The sequence below is a fragment of the Oreochromis niloticus genome, linkage group LG17, assembly GCF_001858045.2.
Source record: "Oreochromis niloticus isolate F11D_XX linkage group LG17, O_niloticus_UMD_NMBU, whole genome shotgun sequence".
In the NCBI taxonomy this organism is placed as follows: domain Eukaryota; kingdom Metazoa; phylum Chordata; class Actinopteri; order Cichliformes; family Cichlidae; genus Oreochromis; species Oreochromis niloticus.
In genome coordinates this window covers 8,673,389-8,690,668 of record NC_031981.2, presented here as the reverse complement: position 1 = coordinate 8,690,668, position 17,280 = coordinate 8,673,389, and the positions used below count along the sequence as shown (strand labels likewise).

Genomic DNA, 17,280 nt, shown 5'->3' with positions numbered 1-17,280 from the left:
AAAGCTGAGATAGGCAGGCAAGCAGTGAATAACAAGAAAGGGGAGGGGAAAAAAAGGAGAGAGAAATCCATTAAATGTAGGGAGGTGTCTGACCAATTCCGAAGCTCACAGTTTCACCCGCTGCTGACCTGTGTGCCGCTAAACACTCAGGCTGGAAGCTGTCAAAAGAACACTGAGGAAAAGTGCACAAGCTTATCTGGGTGCACGCGTGCGGTAATGTAGGAATTCTAATGTAAAGCTCAGTAGAAGGAATTAAATGAGCAAAGGCTGAATTATGTAACTCTTGCAGCACAGGAATGTCAATCGTCTGAAGCGTCAAGAATCAGTTTCTTGAGCTGCAGGCTGATGGACTGAAATCCTAAATCAAACATAAAAAAGGCAGGAAGGAAAATGACTCAATATGTCACAGTGATACACACATGCGGTAAGACTTCTGCTGGATCCCCCCCTTCCTAAAAAAAAAAGAAAGAAAGAAAGAAAGTACTGACCTGAAAGTCTTTTGTGACTCCTGGAGGGAGTCTTAGTCCCATTCTGTTGCTTCTTCTCCAACGGTGACACTGATGGCAAAGCTGGGAGAGCAACAGCTCGGTGAGAAGGCGAGGGTGACAGGGAGGATTTCCGATCCAGTGGGGAGGGAGACGGTGTTGACGCCGCCCTTCTGTCCAGCGGGGAGCGAGCTGGACTGGGCCGCTTATCTAGAGAGGATGGAGGCGTGATGGATCGCGGCGTGGATGGGCCGCTGCTGCCACGACCATTTGTGAGCTTTTCGCTTGATCGCTGGGAGGCCTGGGTAGTGAGGGATGAAGGCTTATGCGAGGAAGGGGAGGAAGAGGAAGAGGTGAGGCGCACGTGTGCCGCTGAATCGCCTCGGCTGAGGCAGGGCATCTTCTCCAGGCTTACGACTGGCAGCGACACACTGGAGAATAGTGGGAAGAGAGTTGCAGGCAACTTTTTTTTGCAATTAATGAATAAAATGTGGGATTTTATCGGACTAAGTAACAATGTTATCATATTGTGTACCCACCAGGTCTTATTCCGCGCTCCCTTGGGCGGGTACACAGCAAGTGGGGCCTTGCTGAAACGGGAGTGAGGGTAATCTTTAGGTATCCTGAACGCCAGTGTCTCCCCAGGACTGGGAGCCACAGCGGGGGGCACTGGGGATGCTTTGGGCTTCATGGGCAAAAAAGGACTCCTGGAGGGGACTGAGGAGCTGTGCTGCTTCTCTAAAACAGATCAAGCCCAAAAGAGAGAAAGGGAAAAAAAGCTCTTATTCATGCATGACAAAAATATGAATAATAAAAATAATCATAAACACATTATGACAATCAAGACAGACCAACAAGAGCATGCACTGCTAGTGGTAACTTTGGATCTGATTTGCCTTCAATTAGTCTTTTTAAACCAACTCTACCCTGCTTAGTTGCCAGATGGCTATGTTGTAACACAGGGGAGAGCAAATCTGTGGCTGAACTTCTCCACAAAAAGAAATTTCAAATCAACCAAGGATGCTTTTCACTAATTAGCAGTATGCCTAATACCATCTGAAGTGTCCTTTTCGTGATCACCCCCCCCACCACAATAGCCAACAATTGCAATATTTTTGACCCAGATTTGATCAGAATACACAAGTTGGAAAAAAGTAAGATGCTGAGGACACAGAAGGAAACAGACGGGAGTAAATCACAAAGCAGCAGGGAGTAAACACGGCGGAGAGGAGAGGAGCTTACACTTACGGTTTTTGCTATGCATGTCTTTGTGGGATCAGGGTGGGTGGGGGAGTGGGGGTGTGTGGTCCAGGACTGTCTCTGTGTCTGTCTCACAGGGAAACTATACCCCAGCTACCTGAATGAAAACAGAGGATTGAATACATCGTGAGCACTGAGAAACGAGGCGGGGAAAAGACAGAAACAGTAAAACGGTGCTTTGGATAGCTAATAGAGTATACAAATTAGGTGGAATGTCATCCTCTTTTTCTGTTTCCCTTAAGGCACGTCACTTCTACAAGTGAGCTAACTAAACCTAACCAACATCTGCAAGACTTGGCTCACAGATAAGCTGGAGAAAAGCTGATGTTAATTTTGGGATGACAATAGTTTGAGATCCTATCACTGGCGGGCTTTACTGTGACTTCAATCATTACCTTCTGCTTATCATTAAATGAACACTAGCATTGTTAAACAGCTGAAACTACACCTGTTCATACGCATTTGCAAACAGACTACTGTGCAGAGGCACGGATGTGGAGGCAAATATAAAGTTTTCAAAAGTCAGGCATCCACGAAATATATTATGATTACTTTGTGAGAGCATAATTTGCATGCGTGGGTGTGTGTGCGTGTGGCAGGTGTGTAAATAAGCCAGTGGAGGCAGACATCCACAGAGGCAGCTGTCTTCAGAGTAGTAGGATCAAAGTCCAGAGACACATTCACAGGTATGCAGTTACAATAGGGCTGCAACAAACGATTATTTTGATAGTCGACTAGTCACCGATTATTTTTGCGATTATTCGACTAATCAGATCATGCATCCATTGGACGTAAAACGTACAGCTTATTTCACCAGCATGCATCTGCTCTTATGATATAACTATCATTAGCTTACAGCTTTAAGTGTTTAAGGTATGTGCTAACCAAAAATAAAGACAAGATGATAGTTTATTAAATTTTAATGACATTTGTAGTTTGTTTGGTGGAGTTTAAAAAACTCAGCCGTCTGCTCCTTGCTATCTAAAATATAACAGGACACCGGAGTATATTCTCGAGCATCTCACACTTCTGATAATCAGTTGTCTGCTTTATGTTTATTCAGCTGTGTAAAAACTATAATTTTAATCTCAGCCAAACCGATTTACTCAGGAACAAATAAAATACTAAAAAAAAGCCAAACAATATCATTTTTAAGTTATCTAAGTGACTTATATATCATGTTTAACCTGAGTAGCGAAAGACGGCGGTGGGTTTGAAAACGATTTGCCGGGAGTCCGGTGTTCTCACCGGCTCTAGTGAGCCTTCAACCCCGGCTAGCTATCGAGCTGGTGGGTAACAGACGTCTCCGAAAACGTCAGCGCGCTTTTGAAAATATGTCTTGATAAACTGAGCAGATATTTGAGGTTTACACAGCTACATTCTCGCCTGAAAATATGTTAAACATTTATTTTGTGACCCAGAAAGAATAATAAGAGTGATATTAACACTAACCAGCTGCCGCCATTGTTGAAAACTGAGCAGGGCAGCGCTATGAATTCTGGGACACAGCTTCTTCTTCTTCGGGGTTTAACGGCAGCTGGCATCCTTGTACATGCAGTGCTGCCATCTTCTGTTTCAGTCCGTTATTACACTCTTAAATCCTACTACTTATTCCTGCGTCTTTGGGATCTTACAAAGCTTCAAACGACGTGTCGACTATTAAATTAGTCGTCGACGATTTTAATAGTCGACGTAATCGTGACTAGTCAACTAATCGTGGCAGCCCTAAGTTACAACAGTGCAAACTTTGCACATTAAATCTCTCATTATTTTACAGTTTGCCATATTAAGTAGTTAACTCCACTGTACGGTTCGATGAAGCTGCGCTGCAGAAATAGATGGGGAAACCTTGCATGTAATTCAGGGTTATTCTCCGATTTAGGCATTTTATCATTTTCCCAGGAATGAAAAAGGTAAAAAAAACAAAACAAAAACCAACATAAATCTGAAGAAATATGATATCAGATTTCTTGTGATTATTCAGCCAAGCCAGACACCCCCAATACTCTGTGACTCATCTGGTTTATATGATGTGTATACTATACTTTATTTGCTTTATTATACAAAAAGCTTATGATAAGACAACAAAATAACCTGATATAGAACTTAAAAAATAATTCTTAACAAAAAGTTGCAAGACTTTTAAAATCTTTTATAGCTGTATGTGACATAATGATCAACTTTTCCCCCCCAGAACAGCCTCAGATATATATTTTATATCTTATATATCAGAACTCATCCAGGGAGTAAGGAGTCGTTTGGGAGTTAACCACACTAATTTACCGTACAATACATGGGCGAGTGCCCAGGCAAGGTCACTAAGCCACTCAACCACAAGGGCACCCTCCCTACTACACTCTCAGCCTGCTGGTTGTTATGGCAATGCAGAGAGCCCCAACGGCTGCTGATAGGCTCTTGACTCATCCTGTGGGAGGAGCCAGCTGATGATGAGGAAGCACAAGTTCTCAGAGCTCAGCTGGGTTTGTTTACACTGACAGAGGAGCAGGGAATAGAAGTAGAGAGAGGAATGGCATGAGAAAAATCTGAAATACAGATGAAGATTCTCAGAGTGTGTTGGAGTCAAAGGCATTGGACTTGGAATTTTAAAAAGAGCAAGTTGTTTGGGATAAACAGTGAATTTAAAAAAGGCATTATGGATGTATACAGAGCATGTTTCCAAAAATACCACTACTGAAGAAGTTCCCAGGAATACGGACAGACTGACATACTGAAGAAACACTTTCTTCTTTTCTTTTTTTTTAAAAGGATATTTTTAAAATATTTCATCTACCAGAAACCATCTACCCGAGGCAGAACTTGCATGGTTTCAAACATATCACAATCACAAGTAGTAAGCATGATGGATACACAGTTGTACTGCATCAGAGAGTGGTAACAGCAGCTCACAGTTATGGGCTGTCATAGTAATACACAAGAAAAGAGCAGTGAGAAAGACGGATTGTCACAGCAAGTGATGGTAAGATTTCTTATTGTCGATGCTGATCTTAACCCTAAACAGAGTCTGAAAAAACAACCAAACAACAACGACAACAACAAAAATAGACAGAAGCCTAACCTGGGAGGAAAAAAAAAATATCACTGTGGAACAAATATTCTGTTGAACATGCCACAGCTGAACATTTTGTCAGCACACGATCAGGTGTCTGTCTTCGAAGATGGGCAAACAAGTGTTTTTGTATATTTAACATGTGCCAAGTTTTACCTCTAGATTAAAAATTTAAATCAGTCCTGCAGTTTATCTGCCTCCTGGACGGAGACACCAAGCCCCTTCTCACATTGACTTCTGACATTACAAACAGAAGCTTTTACAAATGAGACAGCCACATCCTCTGTGTTTAACAGGAAGAGAAAAATGGGGCATGATTTTCTGCAGTTCCAAAGCTTAAATTGCACTGCTGGTTTTCAAAGAATGATTTAAGTTAGCTATCATAATGTTGCACTTGTCTCAGTGGATATTTTTTAAGTTTATTTTATACTTTAAACTTCTACTTCTTATTGTAGCCAAGCAGCTAAAGTACCTTAACTGCTACACTAAGCACTGCAGCCAGTTAGACACTCATGTACATTTTTTATTCTGTAAATATAAAAAAATTGGGATTGACTTCTCTCTTGCATTAAGAGCAAAGTCAGTAGCTCACTAATGGGCCCTTCAGCTATTAGGGGGGATATTACTTTCTGTATCTATAGATATGTATTTATAAAAACTCTTGACTGTTGAGAAAAGTCTCTGTTAGCATCTGAGATAAAGTTAAAAATATATCAAAGTCATGTCCTTCTCTTCTCTAAAGTGCAGACAAAAAAAATATGTGAAGACACTTCCTCAGATGTACACTCTCGGTTGGCATTTTAATTGGTCCATACCTCAGCTAATGGCTCACATACAGCCAAGCCACAATAACAATACCACAACTGTGGCGTGAACGAAACTCAACAGAAATTCTGTGGTTAAGGGCAAAACTTTCCACCATCAGCCAAATAACATGTGCGCCACAGCCCAGGAACACGCGTTTTAACAACAACGACGTCAAACACAGAAGCAGCCAATACACCCGTTTAAGGTAGAAATGAAACGAAATGGTTGTGATCTGCGTTGTGATCTGCTGCTCAATTAATTCACCACTACAGAGAAATGTTGGAAAGCGAGTAAAGCAACCAACAGAAACAACGTGAACCTTTAAATCATGCACTCAACTCACTCAGACACACACAAGCACACACAGCAGGGCACAAGCAGGAGCAAGGTTAGAATACAGACGCTCAGAAGAGTGAAGAGAGGAAACAGTAGGAAATGAGAATTGAAAGAAATATCTGAACATACTGTGGAGACCTGATTTATTTAGCGACGTGGTTTCAAAAGCACAGCTCATTCGTTACAACAAGTAGTTGTGACTCTTGCATTCTGTAGTTTCGAATGGTTTTTAAGACTCAGAGGTGAAAATTACATGCTGTTTGAAACACTATACAACTATAATTACCATAATATAGGCATCAATCAGCTACTGATAGTGGCATTACTGGCAGGGCATACCAGAGACAACAAATAATCTAGCCCAGACTTACTTCCTGTTCCACGTGCAGGTTATTGTTTAGAGCCAAACTATGAATGCAGATAAACAATCAGATAACGCCATTATTTTCCCACCCATGTGTTTCTTTTTTGCTGTCCACGTGCACTTTTATCGGCACGCGATCAAAGATAATCAAGCGTCGTTGCCAAAATATTGCCCACAGACACTGTAGAGATAACATTTATAAGATTATAAGACTAAAGTTATGAAATCATACTTTTTTCATTGGGAAGGGTTCATACGAACATCGTGATCTGGTTATAAAAAGCTTTAAGATTCACTCACAAGCATTAAATATTGTTTACTTGCACATTTTTGTCTTTACAAACTCACTGGAGCGAACATGCTGCTAACACTGCCAGAGTAAGGGATTTAGCTGATATCCCACTGGGCCACTTATGCTAAGAATATACATGCTTGCTTTACTCTAAGGAGATTTAAATAAACAAATCCACTAAATAGAGCAAGCCTCTGATGTATAAAAGAAAGTATATGTTAACCTTTTAGCACAGAAGACTCTGCATATATTTAAATGCATTCAGTGCGCGTTCTAGCTTTAAGTTATCTCTTCAAACACATCAGAAATGAGCAGCAAACTGGGCATGTATAACTAGGAGCCACTGACCCCTGAGGCAGCCAATCCCCTCCTCGTTCTCCGTGCATGAGTGTGTGTGTGCACATGCATGCATTTCGGTTTATGTAAGGCCTTAGTGCCGTTTTGATATACAGGTCAAGCATGAAAGTTAATCCCACGATGGATACACACAAAATCAAATACAAGGCAACTGCGATGACTAAAAAAGATACTACTACAGGGTCACAACATTTAAAGCAGAATCCCCGGCAGGGAACAATGGCACCGTGCTTGTGAGGATACTGCAGTGACATGATTAGGATCTACAACAATGGGAGGAAATGCATAAAATATCATAAGAATATCCTGACAGCGTGAGCTCCTAGAGGCAATCTACTCAACAGAGGTCAGGAAGAGGATTTTTCACGCCATGACACACAGCAGTTGCGTATATAAAGCTTATTTAGGTATGCAGCAAGTGACTTAACTACAGTAACTGGACTGGAAGACTTATAGGTCACTGCAAAACTAAAAATAATAGTACATGATGAAATCCACACTGAATTCCTCAAAAACCAGAGTCTCCAACTAGTCAGTATGTGAACTGCCCTGCTGGTCTGCTTGGTGCCTGACTATTATGGTATTGTGGCCTGGAGGATGACTTTGTTTTATAGGGGAGCTCTCAGGAGATTCCCACTCCCGACTGTGTGTTGTGTTTTTGTGTGTGTGCATGAGTGTGCTTCAGACCTGTTGTCACCCGACCGTGTGTGTGTCAGCAAGTAGAAATGCTGCCAATGAGAGAGAGGAGGGGGCCTGCAGGGGGCAGGAGCAGGGACAAAACAACACTGGCTGCCAGGAGTCTGTGAGAGAGTGTGTGCATGTGTGTCTCACAATACCACTGACCTCTTTCTGCTGAGAAACAGAAAGTGAGAATGTGTGTGTGCATGAAACTTCACAGGCCTCTCTACTCACAGGAAGAAATAAGTGTGTTAGTGTATGTGTGTGTATATTAAGCATGACCATGCCCCCCCACTTTCCGCACAAACAGAAAGCTCAGGCTAGAAGGAAGCAACAGCTCACGGGCAGATGTGAGTGAGCTCAGTTGAGCCACAATCAAAAACAAACAAGAGGTAGTTGGACAGTGTGAGGGGCCAATGAGGTCTGAACAAACAAGAATGTTAAAAAAAAAAAGAGAGAGAGACTAACAATTATTTTCAATATGTTAGTTTCAACAGTTAGTTACTTAATATTGAAATTAAGTGAATGTCTCTATTTAAAAAATTTCATGATGTGATATTATAGTATATATTATATCAGAACTATTCACTACAGAACTGTTCACTATTTTTATTACAGATTACATCAATAAGGAAGCTGACTAAATATTAACTGATAACTTATGGCAAAAGGGTCGGATTAAATAAGTGTGTACTTCTTCCCACTCCCTTTCAACATGTAAATGAATCAGAACGGTAGCAATATTGCAATGTATTGACTTTTGTATAGTATTTTTTCTCTCTTAATTTCTTTACTAAATGTACCTGTATATTGTTTACATGTTTGAAATAAATTAACAAAAAAAAATTAACAATTAATTATGCAAATTCCTGTCGGTCTTCTGCTACTGGAAACTGAATTTCCCGGAGGAACCTACCCAAGGGATTAATAAAGTTCTATCTATCTATCTTATTTAATAAATATGACAACAACTGACAGCAGCTGAGCAACTTTGTGAGCTACTCTCATTGGGCTGCAGTCTCCATAGCGACCACATGCTATGGTCGCATGTCCTTAATTGACAGTAAGCCTGCCTGTGCAAGAAGCATATGCAGCTTAGCACCACATATATACATCATGTTGCTATGATACATATGATGTATGCATCATGGTCTGGATCCAGACACTCACTTCACGTAAGATGTGGAGGTATTTTTGAGCCTCATGTAGTCTTGAAGTACTATTGTTTTAACAGTGGGGATGCCCATTAAATCTTTTGTGCATGTGCCTATTGTTTTAGATAAAAATGCATATACACAGCTTCTGTAAATAATTTAGTGTATCATAGCTTTGATCCATCTGCTGAGTGTTAGAGGGCAAAACTGTATGATGTCTATTTGCACAAACGGAAAGTAGCAGGGAGGTCATGTTTGAAAGTGCCTTGCAGGGATTAATAGAATTTACTTATTGATCTAAACCGCTCTGTGTGTGTGTCCATGTATGCATACGTTTGTTTCGGGCTTCTTGTGGGACAACACCATACTCCCAAGCATGTGCGTGCAACTTAGTCAAGTGTATGATTATGCCCTGAAGTTTTATGTGCGTGTAGTCTGCTCTAAGGGGTTTGTGTATGTGTGTGGCTTACCATAGTGTGTGAGAATGCCCTGAGGAGTGACCACCTTACTGCAGACATGGCAGACAACAAGAGAAAAATCCTCCAGTGCTGGGAACTGGCTGTAGACAAGCATCTCTGAAAGAGACAGGAAAAGTAGGTGCCACATTATAGAATGACAGAAGCAGGCCGAACGAACAGACACAGAGACAGAATGAGCAAATGAATATGACATATCTTGGCAGAACAGGGATGTATGTAAAAATAATAAAGATAAAGTCAGGATTGTTACATGCAGGATATTGAGAGACACTTAAGCTGAACAATCACTTGTCATTGGCTTCATCTTAACAGATCAGACGTCCCATTGCCTGGCACATTCCAATCCAATGGAAAGAGTAGAAGTCTCATGCCTCTTCTACAGGTCAGTCATCATGACTATTGGCTAATAATGGGAATACCTTTACAATTTATATTAAATAGTAAAAAGAGAAAAAAGCCAATGTCACATTTTTATGTACACATTTAGTGGCACTGTGTTTAATATCATCTATAGACTTCAATACTATATGAGGCTTTAAAATACGCATCTTCGGACCAAATACTAATCATCTTTTTTTTAATACTACCAAAACCAACAATCTACCACAGGCACATGGATAATTAGTGTCTTTTCTAATTACTACACAGACAGACTTTCAAACACACTAGCTAGAACAAAACACCGTAGGTTACACCCCACCCGCTCAGCGAAAGTTGAAGATTAAATTAAATATTGAGAACCCCCCTCCCCCATATATGTCCAATGGAAAACATCTATTATCTCTTCTGGCTAAGCTTTGAGAAGCTAATCTTTCTGAACCTAAACAAGCTCCCCTGTCAGAAATCACAGCTTTTTATTAGCAAGGGGCTTAAGCCAGAATCACTCAGCAGAGGCTGGATGGATGTATGTGTGTGTTTGTGTAAGGTTGCAAAGGAAAATATATATTTATCTTTTAAAAGTGTGGGTGTCTGACAGGGAGTGTCGTCATGATCTTACGTTGCTAGTAAGTTTGTTGCCATCTAGAAAAGCTCAGACAGGATGTCATGCTTAATACATGTCAGAGTATGTGTGTGTGTGTGTGTGTGTGTGTGTGTGTGTGTGTGTGTGTGTGTGTGTGTGTGTGTGTGTGTGTGTGATGTATAAAAGACAAGGTTATTTAAGGTCACGGAAGACCACATTATATGTTATGTGCGGGTGGTGCAAGTGGGTTTCATTGCTGACTGGTGTCACATTCTTCCCCGCCCTGGATGTTGCAATTATATTATTATGTTAAACATATACATGCATTTTTGCTTAAAAAGTCTCTGATGAACTTTGTTACTACCAAATGACACATACAGGCTATGTTAACCACAGGCCTCTAGCAGGCCTGTGCTTCCTTTAACCCGTTTGCACTTGTTTGGTTTCAGAATCATGCCAGTCGTTTTAAGATAAGATAAGATAAAGTCCCACACGTGAGAAAGTACAAGTTAAGAGCAGTAAAAATTAAGAAAAAAAGTAGAATAGAATAAGATGAGATAGAATAACATACTATACAAAATAGAATAAAATACTTTGTTATATTGGGAAACTGCACTTGGTACTATTGCACATCAGGGAGACAGGGCGAAAGTTATCAATGTGTAGAGTTTGTGTTTAGAACCTACTGCCGCTCGCTCAAGACTTTATACTTTGAAGCACAGACTCACACACAAAGGAGGAGCTTGTGTTTAATTCAGCAAGACAAAACCTCAAGAGACAAATGAGCTGGGACTAATGGTGGTTCAAACATGGAACGCACATTACAGATGAACTAATGGGCCAGGCTAGTCTTTGCTGGATACAGGCTATATGCTACAGTTGATAAGAAAAAATAATTCAACTCTGCAGCCTAAAAATTAGAGCTTGAAGCAGTACTCAATTTATTTTCAATGTTAGCAGCAGCAAAAACCTTTGTACACAGTGCACAAATCCCCTGTCACTATTGTATATTTACTGTATACCGATACCAATGCTGATGTTTAAATACCTGATACTGATAACTAATATATATATTTTTTTATTCTTATTGCTATTTATACCCTGCTTTAGCTCTCCAACACACAATGCTTGAACATTTATCCCACAGATAGTTGATGCAAATTACATTTAGGACACATATATTACTGACTGATGCTAAACCTTTGTGAATTTTCCAGTTTGGCTCATCTATTTGTGGTTAAGCCAGTTTGTAAATGATGTAGTGTCTTTATTTCCGAGGTGAAACGCCAGTTAACGTGAAAAAAAGTTACACGGGGCCCAGACTCGGGTTGCTCAGCAATACATGGCAAAACAAAAGCATGGCTATTGCTATTAAGTCTGAGACTGAAAAATACTATGCTTGGAAATGAACTCTACAGAACATGTCAGCCAGGCCTATGCCTCATTTAAAAACTTGTTTGACACTAATAAACACAAATTAGTTCCATTACCAAAGCCAAAAAACTAAAAAGATTTTTAGAGTCACTTTTGGGTTGAGTATGACTTTTAATTCTGTCATTTGTGGTGCAGAACATGTCACTCTGGTGACTGACGGTGCCTCTGTGCATTTGCATAAAAGGTCATTACTCAATAGGTTTTCAAGGATAACATACAACATACTGAGGCTGTCATTAAGTGATTACTTCAGAGTAATCAATTAATGCTTGAAATGCTTAATAATGCTTGAAAGTCACTGGGAAGCATATTTGGTGATAAAGCAGAATGAAAGCTAGGATATTGTACTATTAAGCAAATAAAACTGACCATAAATTCCAAGCAATGTCTATTCAATCTGATGAGCACTGCAAAGGAAAACAGCTCCACATCTGTTGCTCAACAGTTGCAGTAAAGTAGTCAGCAGATGCTTTGAACAAGCTCATCTGGAAGAGGAGAATATTTCCCACACACAAATCGAACCATTGCTCTTGGATTTAGGCCACAATTCAAACTCTCTACTCCTAATGTTTGACAAACAAAGAACTCCATTTCATTCACCAACAAATAAATTATACTGTTTGCTTTTTCAAAGAGTTGCTTGATTGATACCACAGTATGTTAACAGACCTGCGGTTCCATGTGGAAAAGCAACCTTTAAATAATGTGAGTGCTGTCAACACATTGATACGAGGTAAAAATGAACAACTCTGTAATATAAGCAGTTGAAGTGAACCATTTTTTTGTTTACAAGTTGATCAGCGCAGTTTGTGTCTTTCCTGTGATCGTTTTCAGAGGAAATGAGCACATTCTCTCATTATTAGGAAACTTTTGCCAAGAGAATGTAAAACTATGACTCGATTTTTGTTTTTTGGCATTTCGCAAATTCCAATGTATAGAGCAACATCAAAAGACATTAACAGAGCACTTAAAAAAAGAAAAAAACAACAACAACAACAACAACAACAACAACGACAAAAAGGAAGTAATTTCCTCTGCGACTGCCAAGTCAAATGCAAACTAAGCGCATATTTCTTCAGTCTGAATTATGTCTGTGTGACTGTGTATCTTGAGCCAACTGCCACAGTCTGCCAAATGACTGACAGGCCAAAAAAAGCAGACTCCAAAAACATCACTCAGTAGTGAATGAGTATGTTTCGCGCAACTGAAGTGATCCATCATTGGGCAGTGATCAGTAAAGCTAATCAGTTTACTATTGCAGAATGAGTGTATGGAAAGAATCCTACACAATATTCAATTAAAAAAATCAAAAACAAAACAAAAGCAGTTACTAAGGAAGGGTTGGTTGACTAACAAAGTAATAAGGCAACTGTAACAAGCAGCAAGTCTGCTCTGTGGATAAATCAATTAACTTATCTCTGGATCGCGTTTCCATTTTGCACCATTACCATTCCAGAGGAGGCAATGTGCGAGATTGACAAATTCAGCTTAAGTTGTTCTGTGAACAGCCACACCAGATAATTATTGGTCCGGCACCAAAAGCTCTGATAGTGTAAACAAACTGACTAGCAGTTGGCAGGCAGCTAATGTTGCAGAACTTAGTCTGCACACACGCACACAACCGCACAGCCAAACTCACCTCTTTTATAAATGTCCCAGATACAAATCTTGTTAAAGTTTTAGAGTTCAACATGCTGGTTAAACATTTGATTGGCGCCAACAATAAAGCTGTAAAGACATAATGTCACGAAAAGTGTTTACAAATGAGCTGTGGAAAGGTTAAATAGTAGTTTTAAACGTTTTATGATTCCAACGCTACTGAAAGCCACTTCTACCTAACTATACAGTTTAATTCAGACCGTTCCTCGCTTTAAAGCCAAAATTATGTGAACATTAAAAAGTCTGGTTTAATGTAAGAGCAGAGTTGATGGTTTTACTAGAAAATCAATGTTGTCAGAGTGTATTTACAATTTGCCATTTAGACTAAAACTTTAAAGTTTTCTAATTAAGAACAGAGGAATCAAAGTTTTTAACTTGTTTCTTTCATCCTTACAGACTTTCATTTTGATGATGCTTCTATTCCATGGTGTTTTTTTAAAGGTTATATCTCAATCTCAAGGTTGATTTTTATAGTTAATCAATGATTTCTTTCACAGTTTTGCTCTGAAATTATTAAAAACCTTTATTTCTGGTTAAATATAGACTTTTTAATATTTTGGCTTTATAAATAACATTTGCAAGCATATTTGAGCATGCATCGTGTCTGTGCAATCCGGGTATGACAGGATAATATACCAAGGACCTATCACTAATTTTTGCAAACCTTTTACTACTCCACTAGCATATACCCTACTTCTATGGCCTTATCAAACCATTTCACACAAACCAACAACTTCCTGTCTCGGTTTCACAGCCAGTGCTCTTTTAAGGTAAATAAAGGTTCCCTTAAAGGGAATATGTAGTTTCCAAGCACCTCTTTAGTGTGCCTGGCACCAAGTAACCATTTCTTTCAACCATCTGCACTTGGGCTGAGACCTGCTGGCATCCCCAGTACAGATGAAGCCATAAAACAGGCAGCTAAATACTGACGTCTCTTACTATAACACACAAAATCTCTCTGTCTGGTTTTTGTCTGCAAGACACATAACCAAGAATTGAGCAACCCAGCTTTTTAATACAAGTACATCCCAGGCCTGAAACTTCTCATCTATATCAGACAATATGGCGTCATCACATTCCTAAAATGACTTATTTGTAGTGTTTATGCACTTATAAGACCTTGTAATACTATCACAACAATAACATCTAATTCAGCAAATATTGATTATTTTTGATTGTGAGGTTTACAGTATCAGTATTACTATACATCATTAGGCATGATAGCTTCTGAAGTAAAGTTTGTGACTATACCAAAAAGACTATACATAAAAGTTTAATGTTACATAAATAAAAATATAAATGAATTTAAGGTAGAAGGGATTCCAAGGCATGACAATCAGTCTAGCCCACAAAAATTGAAAAAAGAAAAAATTAAATGTATATAAAAAAAAAAAAAAGACCTTTTTACCAGCATTTCATTATATGCTTTTTTCCTCAAGCTCATGTTATTGACATTTATTACTAAAAATAAAACACTGAAAATTTGTTGTTTAGAAAATTGTTTAGAAACTGTGTGACTAGACTGAGTTTCTCTTGTACAAACGGTTTTTGAAGTTTTTTGTTTTTGTTTCTGTTTTATGAACTTGATTCATAAATTCCTGCATGGCTGTCAGAAACTCCAGCGGCACACTTCGACATGACTCATGGCACACCACTGAGCCTTGCAACAGCACATCTGGAAACAACTGTTCTTAAACTCAACTTAAAAGTTTCAAACATCAGAGGAAGCGCCACAGATAATTCACAGTATTTTACCATAGCTTGCACAATGTCATAAGTCACCCTGTGGGTGAGAATGCTGCAAATAATAGTGCTCCCATTCCATGTACGTTTGGTGAGGTATAATTGTTAAAGCATGCTTACAGAGATGTCTAAATCATAATACAGCGTAATCAATCATTTTTCATAGCAATGAATACAGTCAAAGAACACCTACATACACTAAATTATCACCCAAAGCAGTGCCATAGTAATGTCACATTTTAGGCGAATCCCATTTTGAATAAAGTGAGTAGTAAACATACAAATAGCAACATTAAAGTACTGCCTATTTCTAGATGAAGGACGGCAGAGGCTGCTAGACTAATAAAACTAAGCTGATTTTGGTTGGCATTATCTCCACTGCACACAGTGTGAGAATGAAAGAGAGACAAAAGAGACAGATAACCATAATGACCTGCACCACACATCAGTCACTGCCAAACTGGCCTCCGTATTTAGAAATCTGCACACATGCAGATGAAGTCAAGTGGGTTAACACATAATATATGAATCAATGATGAATCACTTAGTAGTTGATACAAATTTACAAATAAAACATTAAAGCTATGCTTCCCTGTGTTTGTGAGGCTCGTGAGACTCGTGAGGCTCGTGAGCGTGTGTCTGCATATCACTCTCAGCAGCACTCAGTGTCATGTTGCCAACAGACCAGCAATTCTGGAAACACCGCTCTAGTCTGGCTCTGAGAGAGGGGAAGAGGAGGCATGTGAGAGTGTGTTTGATAGAGTGTGTGTGTATGTGGGAGGGGGCTTTTGGTATTTGACCAGTGAGACTGAGAAGAGTTTCCCCGGCTCTGCATGTGCGTCAGTGTGCTCCTACGAGGGCTACAGCACGCTTAAACTCTCAGGGATGACTCAACTGTGTTAGTGTGCAGCGCGTGCTCCAGTGGGTATTTATACATGGTGAGGTGTGAAGGAAGCCCTCTGGCTCTGTCCCTAAGGAGGGTAGCAGGGAGGCACATACTGCCTGCTCAGGGGCACCCCCACAATGCTCTTCACATGCACAAACCGACGGCTGCACACAAGCTAAGCCATTTTAACAGATTATGAGTCACTGATGGAAATCATCAACCTCCAACCCATAGATACAAATACAACGAATAATAGCCCATCACATTCAAGCATAGTTGTTTGCTGTTGATGGTTTAGGCCATGTAAATATGTGACACAGGAAGCAAAGTTATTGCTCCTATAATTTACTATAGCTTTGCCAAGACACTATAGATCACTTAGCAGTTTTTCAATTATATACCTTCCATAATGTTTCAATTAAAAGCTCTACAAAGACATCATCAATCCAGTCTCTTCTTTTGCCTTGTTTGGGGTAAGAATACCTGATATTGGAAGATCCAGAACAATATAGGGAATTAAATGGAATCTACTACTTTAATGATTTCACCATTTCAAAGTTAAAAATCCAACAAATGTGTTTATAGCTTCTCAAATCTGAAGACTTGAGCCTTTTCTTGTATTATATGCAAGTAAACACAACTCCCTTCGCTTCTGAACTATATGTCAGTCTCAGTTAAATATTTAAATAGATCTTCTTGGTCTCTAATAAATTTGTGTCGGTATTTTTCACAATTCGAACCTTTAATTTTGAAGCGATTAATCGATTAAAGCAGACAAAAATAATCATTTTCAGTGCCAGATTACTGTAAAACACACCTGCAATCAGAAAAACACACACCTGACCTCTAAAGTATGTAAATATAAAGTACATAGCAGCAGCCATGCAGGATAAATGTAATTCCTGAGAGAAGTGGTCAAAGATGGCACCATTAATGCTCCACAGCATGTGCAACAAAACAATAACAAACCACCACCGTGTAGCGGTTAAGTATCTAGTAGACTAACTTCCCTTACCTTCTCTGCGGAGCTTCACGGCTTCACCAAGGCAGTAAAGCTCTTTCTCGCTGTTATCCAAGGACGGGTCTGCGTCTGAACAAACAAAACAAGCACTTAGAAACACGCAGGGGCTTTCAGGAAACTTTGGGGGGGGGGCAAGCGTGGAGCCCTACTGCCGCTGCTCCTGCTCCCAGACTGGCTACCACCAGAGGCTAGCATTAGCTTGCTAGCGCCTACGCTGGCTTCCTAAATCAAGTGGAGCTGTCAAAGCTAACAAACTTACAGCTGGACAGTTGGGGGATAGCATTACTGCACGCGACA

The 17,280-nt window shown here is 39.7% G+C and overlaps 1 protein-coding gene across 2 annotated transcripts in view; it reads right to left on the bottom strand.

Annotated features, from left to right (window-relative positions):
• The window catches only part of atxn7l1 (ataxin 7-like 1), a 32,763-nt gene that overhangs the window by 15,054 nt on the left and 429 nt on the right, over window positions 1-17,280 (bottom strand). The window contains exons 1-5 of one of the 2 annotated variants that reach the window (XM_019346663.2): window positions 16,978-17,015; window positions 9,271-9,375; window positions 1,734-1,842; window positions 1,025-1,223; window positions 489-916 (exon numbers count right to left, since the gene is read on the bottom strand). In XM_019346663.2, coding sequence (XP_019202208.1) covers window positions 489-916; window positions 1,025-1,223; window positions 1,734-1,749 — 643 coding nt within the window. In that variant the 5' untranslated portion in view covers window positions 1,750-1,842; window positions 9,271-9,375; window positions 16,978-17,015. Of the gene's footprint in view, window positions 1-488; window positions 917-1,024; window positions 1,224-1,733; window positions 1,843-9,270; window positions 9,376-16,977; window positions 17,053-17,280 lie in introns of those variants that run through there. The other variant, XM_019346662.2, reaches the window with a different exon arrangement.